Here is a 6,316-nt window from a genome sequence, read left to right as displayed (position 1 = left end):
GCTATTATTTCTTCCATACATTATATACTGTGACGTGTGATCCTATAATTATATTCATTTCTAATACTCTGGTAATATCTTCAGGATCCTTACAAGAGGAATGTGAGGCTGAGTCCCTAAGTCATGTAAACATAGGACTAAGGCTTGGTGTCAATTACCCAAATGCACACCAATCGACAGCACAGTATTACTCCTTAGACTGTCTTTTGTGTTCTATTCTACCTCCCAAGACTGTGGGCACAGTTTCTGAAATGAGACCCAGAAGTGGCTTATAAGCCTTTAAACAAACAAAAGACAGCAGGATTTATACCTTAGGCTGCAAAACATCTATTGCCTTTTTCATTCTTAGCACCAGGTCACAAGTTGTATCATCCGGAGGCAGAAAACTGAACGCTATGCCATCTCCCTACTGAAGAAGCCTTACCTTGGGATCAGATGTGAGCAGTTTGAATGCTTGATAGACTTGGGCCTCCTTTACACCACCTCCGAGGTCCAAGAAGTTAGCTGGCTTCCCTCCGTTCAGGAAGATGATGTCACAGGTAGCCATGGCCAATCCAGCACCATTCACTGTGAAATGCAAATAGCACACAAAATGGAAACATGAAACAGCACAGAAATGGAGTGGGAACACAGAAGGCCAAATGAGAACACTATCATTTCTAAGCCAATCTGTACCCTGAATTGGGATTCAACTCATAAAATAATTTATGGTTAATAATCAGGACAAGTGTATCCAAAGAATAAACAAACAAAACAAAGAAAAATGAGGAGAATTCAACAATAATTCATATAACAAAGACAGGTTAAGGACTAATTTGGCTGTGGGTTCTGAAAAGGCTTCACATAGGAGGATGGGCAAAAAGAATTATGGCTGTGAAGAGTGGCTAGCCATTCAAATTATGTGAACCAAGAGCAATGCTCAGCTTGTCCCTGTGGAGATGCTCTCTGACTGTGCAACCTTTGGAATTAAACCAACATCTAACGGTTCTGCTCTTTCTTTACCTTTGGCAGGCATGCATTTTTGTGTGAGCTAATCGGCAGCAACTCAAAAGAGAAACAATAGGGTCCAAACCAGCATGCCTTGATGCTCCTTCTCCTGTAAGTTAGTGCAAGAAGCACACTACTTAGACTAACATCCCTGGAGCCTTAGCACTCAGAACACTAAAGGTAAGACAGAATTCAGGCCACCCTGATCTACATAGTAAGTACCAGGAGAACCTGGGCACACGGTACAATTCTGTCTCAAAAAACAAAAACAAGGGGCTGGAAAGATGGCTCAGTGGTTAAGAGCACTGATTGCTCATCCACAAGTCCTGAATTCAGTTCCCAGCAGCCAGGCTAGGCTGTAACTGAAGCCCTAAGGGAACTGACACCTTCTTCTGAATTCTGGGGACCATTGGCTGCATATACATACACATATCTAAAAATAATTCTAAAAAGGAATCACAAAACTTAATACAAGATCTTATTTACTAACCCAATATTCAACCTAAAACAAAAGTACAACAATTTAGGGACCTTTCTTAAGAACTACCATAGCCATTTACATGGGCATTCCTGCCTTTTAGAGCTAATGTTCACTGACCAACTGCAATTCTTTTGCTTCTTATGCTTAGTTACAGAATTACTTTCCTCAGGTAACAAGGGAGAAGGTGCAGAAACTCAGCAAGGGTAAAGTACCCTGGAATTCCCCCAGACAAACCTGGGAATTGTGACTGCCTTAATTAGGTAGGGAAAATTAAAAATAGGGAGTGGGGACCTATATCCTGGGGTGGGTTAATGTGTCCTCAGGCCCAAGCTTAGCAAATAAATTATGTATTGCCCATCATAAAAAATGGTATTTGTAATAAAGATCTTCAATTAGTGTGCAGTGTTGTTAATCAGAGTTTGTGAGAAACATTCACCCAGAAAAATCTGTATTTAATTTGTTCTAAACCCCTGTATTGCCCCCTTCCCAAATGCCTACACATGTTACAAACACATTTACTTATTGCAGCCAAGAGGGTGTAAGTGATCTACACTATTCAGATAGCGCTCCTATATAAAGCAGGCACTTTAGGTATCAATTGTAATTGGATGCCATTTTCCATTGTATTGAACAGCGAACTGTTGAAGACTCTTCACGTCTTAATATAATGATGCTGTTGTTTTAATGAGCAACAAATCTTTTTAATTTTAATTCCATTAAGATGAAGACCTCAGTTTCTAGTGCAATGAGTTGTTTCTAGCAGAAACACAGTCATGTGCAATTAAGCCGGAAGCATATAAATCACAAACACTAGAAGCCATGGACAATAACTGAAATTGTATTGCCTCTACAGACCCATCTTATCTCAGCTGCATAAGCCATTTTCACTAAATTAGAGAACCATGATGGAGCCCATTGTTTGATTAATAAACTGGCAAAATGAAAGTATTTTGGCAACTGGTTACCATTCAATCTGAAATGTTAGTGAAATGATTAGAATTTATGTCCTGTGCTCCTTCCTCTGTGCCCTAGTTAGCATTAATTGTCAACTTGACACAGGCAATAGTCACCTGGGAAGGGACTCTAAGCTGAGGGACTATCCAGATCTGACTGCCTTGATTGATGAGTGATATAGGATGGCCCACTGTGGGTGGCACCATTCCCTGGGCTGGTGGTCCTGGGCTGTATAAGAATAAACTATCAACTCAGCTTTCAAGAGTGGTTTCTATTTCACGTTCCTTCCCTCTTTTCCCTCAGTGATAGACTATGGCCTGTAAGCTAACTTTGCTCCCCTAAATTTCTTTTGGTCAGAATGTTTTGTCACAGCCATAAGAAAGGAGACTAGAACACTCTGAAAAAGTAATTTTGTCTCAGTGTACAGTTTCACAACAGTTCCTAGTAGATGGATGCTGAATACATAGGGACAGTTGTTACTTTAACTAAAAAAGTTGAGATGCTTTAAATCAATGTTTCTTATATATATATTCACACGGGCATATATGTGCATATACACATGTATATGTGTGTGGAGGCCAGAGATGAGTGTTGGGTATATTTCCCTACTGCTTCTCTACTTCATTTTAAAGAAAGATCTCTCACTAAACCTAGAGATCACCAATTGTCTAGACTGGTAGGACTGCAAACCGCCTCAATCCAGCTGCTTCCCACTGTCATAGAACTGTGGCTATCACCATATGCCATCATGCCCAGGTTTTATGTGGGTGCCATGGATCCACACTCAGACCTTCACATTTGCACAGCAAGCACTTACCACTGTGCCATCTCTCCAGCTTCTCAGCAGTTCCTATTTGGAGTGCTTCTGTATACCAGGCACCTGGAAACATCTGGGCACTTTCTTTGCATTGTTTCATTTCCACAACTATCAGCTATCTCTGGAGGAGAGGAATACAACTGAACCTAATATACTGGATGGCTCTCTGAGAATAAAAGATCATCCAATCCAAAAGCTCAGCAGTGCCAAAGTGGAAAAACTGCTTTCAATCAGTGACCATCAATCAAAATGGACTTTGAAACTGTTTTCCACTTGACACTATAAGAAAACACCTATTTTAACAGCTATTAGTAAATAGCATTTAAGAAATCTTATAACATTCCAGACTCAGTGCGAGCACTTACCAAAGCAGGCGATGTTTCCGTCTAGTCCGATATACTTGAGATCGTATCTGGCAGCTTCATTTTCAATGGGCTCATTCTCTGACTTATCATCCATAGCAAATATGTCCTTTTGTCGGAATTCAGCATTGTCATCAAAGTTTATCTTGGCATCAAAACAAACAACTAAACAAAGAGCAAAGGAGGCCATACCTGAGTCTCTTTGGAGTCAATACACTGAGTTATTCAGGCCAGCAGGTACAGGAGTAAGGAAGGCAGAACTCTCATTCTCTCACACTATAGGTACGGAAGCAACTGTTGCTTTCTTAACCTTCAAACTCTTAGGCTACAGAGATAAACAAGACAAGGTCCCTGTTCTGAGGGGACTTACATTTCAGCAATGAGGACAATAATTCACATCTGTCAGTCTCTGCTCAGTAACACAACAAAGGTCACCAGCATCCACAATAAGCGCAGTTGGCACAACTGGCCCTGGAGTCACAGCTGTAACTGCATTACTTACTTACAGTTAGTATTTAGCAGGTGAGCCTTGTCTTTCCCTTTTATGCAGAAAGAAACAAGGGAATAATGTCATTTCTTTTTCTCTCCTCTGTCCCGACATTCCATAATAAAATTTGAATTTTATCACTACCCTCTTACTACTCTAATACTTTTAGATTTAATGTAAGCGAATGCTGTGTCAGAATACCCATTTTATAATTTGTCCCTTAATTCTGATGCCTCTCAGTATTAATTAAAATTGAATATATTTAAGGTACAGAGAATGTTTTGCCATACACACATATTTTTGAAATGACAACTGCAGCAATCAGATTTACATATCTGACTCTCAGATTATTTTCTTCTTTTCTGCCTAAATATTTGGGGTGAAAAAGCATACAATCATGCTCTTTGAATCATTTCTAGCATACATTACTAACACTGTAGCCTTAATAAGATTATCTCTATTCATGGTGGATCTTGTCTTCCTCACTTGTGAAGAATAGGGAAAGCAATGCCTACTCTAGACTACAGACTAACTTAACCCAGGTAGATGTCTCTGGTTATGACTTCTCAGGTCTGCCAGTGCTGAGATGCCAGGCATCACTAGTGCCACGGTATACATCCTCTGCTAGAGGAACAAACAGCTCTGCACACAGCAAAGCTCACTCAAAGACAGGGTTGGGCCACCACGCATCTTTGCTTACAAGGATGCAAAGAGGACACTTAAGGGATGGCTTTGGAAAAGAGGACAACATCTGTGGTATCTGGACTCCAACATGTTTATTATTTCCCTTGCAGCAAAAACTTGTTGACTGTGCCACTGCGCCATCGTAACATTCTCTAGTTGAATCCTAGACATGAACAAGCAGATGTCTTTGGTCAACATTTACAGATGTTGTGCCAGCTTTGCTGAGAAGTACTTCACTTCTGAAATGTGAGCCTTCATTTCTCAGCACCTCACAGAAAAACAATGGACATGGCCAGATAATTCTACTTGCTTACAAAGAAAAGAAAACACTGGTGCTTTATGGCAACCTGCACCGACAGTTAACAGGAAGATTTCTTCCAGGTTCTCTTGCATATGACCCAAACACTTGGAGCAGTTCGGATAGAACTGGTATATTAACATTCAAGACGACTTGGCAGAAAAACAAACAGGCCAAAAGTTACATAAATGAATACTGACTGACAAAAGAAAATCTTTCATGGAAGCTGATATCTGCTTAAGTCCCTAGTCTTGCTACAGACTGCCGAACCACTGGCCACATGATGAATACAGAGTGAATGAGTAATTATATTCCTACAATGGTGAAGTTGTAATGAAGGAATCCTGCAATTACCAAAGGAACTGGCCTGTGTTCTCTGCTCACTGCAAAGGCACTTTCTCAGCAGTTAATGACCAGTGTAATGATCAATAGAAAAGCAACTTCATTCTTGGCTTTCCACTGGGTTTATAAATACATTCTAATTAATTTATTAGTAATTTTAGCTCCTCCATTACTCACTGGCAAGATTACTTGTAAGTGACACCTTCAAAATGAATGGGCAAAGGCTATCAAATTGACTTTCTAAGTGAAGACTTGCAAATAAAAGAATTCTTGGTCAAGATCAATAAACTAGTAAATCAAAATAGTTCCAAGCTAAACTTTGCCCCTTATTATAAAGAATACAGTTGCAAGCAGCTACAATGAAAGGATAATTAATGGAGATGTATGCCAAGTCCAGCAGGCAGCCCCAACCAAATGCCTGCAAAGCCATACTTCCAAAAGATTCTTCCTGGATTATCATGCACATGCCAAGAGCAGACAAGAGCCTATGGTTTGGTGAGCAGCTTGAGAACCAGATAGGCAATCCAGGGCTTGAAAACAAGGTCGGTGTAAGAAGCTACAGTGGCCCTTGGTGCTACAGTAATCTGTTACCTGTCTGGTAGCAGATCAGTGTGTGCAGATCCAAGAGCTTTGGGAAACTAAAAATACTGCACAGTTATGAAGTTAGATATGGATATTTAAGGAGGCAGAGACAAGCTGGGCCTGATGGTATACACTGGGAATTCCACACTCAGGAGGCTGAGTTAAGAAGATTTCAAGTTAAATCCAGTGTGGCCTAAGCATGTACAACATAACAGTCTCTGTCCCTCTTTCTCCATCTCTCTCTCCCTCTCTCCCTCTTCCTCCTTCCCCTACTCCTCTCTCTCTCTCTCTCTCTCTCTCTCTCTCTCTCTCTCTCTCTCTC

The 6,316-nt window shown here is 40.5% G+C and overlaps 1 protein-coding gene across 1 annotated transcript; it reads right to left on the bottom strand.

Annotated features, from left to right (window-relative positions):
* Nucleotides 1–406: 406 nt before the first annotated feature.
* LOC114616535 (succinate--CoA ligase [GDP-forming] subunit beta, mitochondrial-like) lies at nucleotides 407–3,766 on the bottom strand (the record flags this gene model as incomplete). The annotated part of the gene is made up of 2 exons (XM_028761976.1): nucleotides 407–567; nucleotides 3,605–3,766. Coding segments are annotated over 2 exons (323 nt in total), but the record flags the coding sequence as incomplete, so codon positions are not given.
* Between the last annotated feature and the right edge of the window lie 2,550 nt (nucleotides 3,767–6,316).

This window comes from Grammomys surdaster, unplaced genomic scaffold, assembly GCF_004785775.1.
Source record: "Grammomys surdaster isolate TR1022 unplaced genomic scaffold, NIH_TR_1.0 332473, whole genome shotgun sequence".
In the NCBI taxonomy this organism is placed as follows: domain Eukaryota; kingdom Metazoa; phylum Chordata; class Mammalia; order Rodentia; family Muridae; genus Grammomys; species Grammomys surdaster.
The sequence above is the reverse complement of the archived record's forward strand: the minus strand, read 5'-3'. Positions and strand labels throughout refer to the sequence as shown.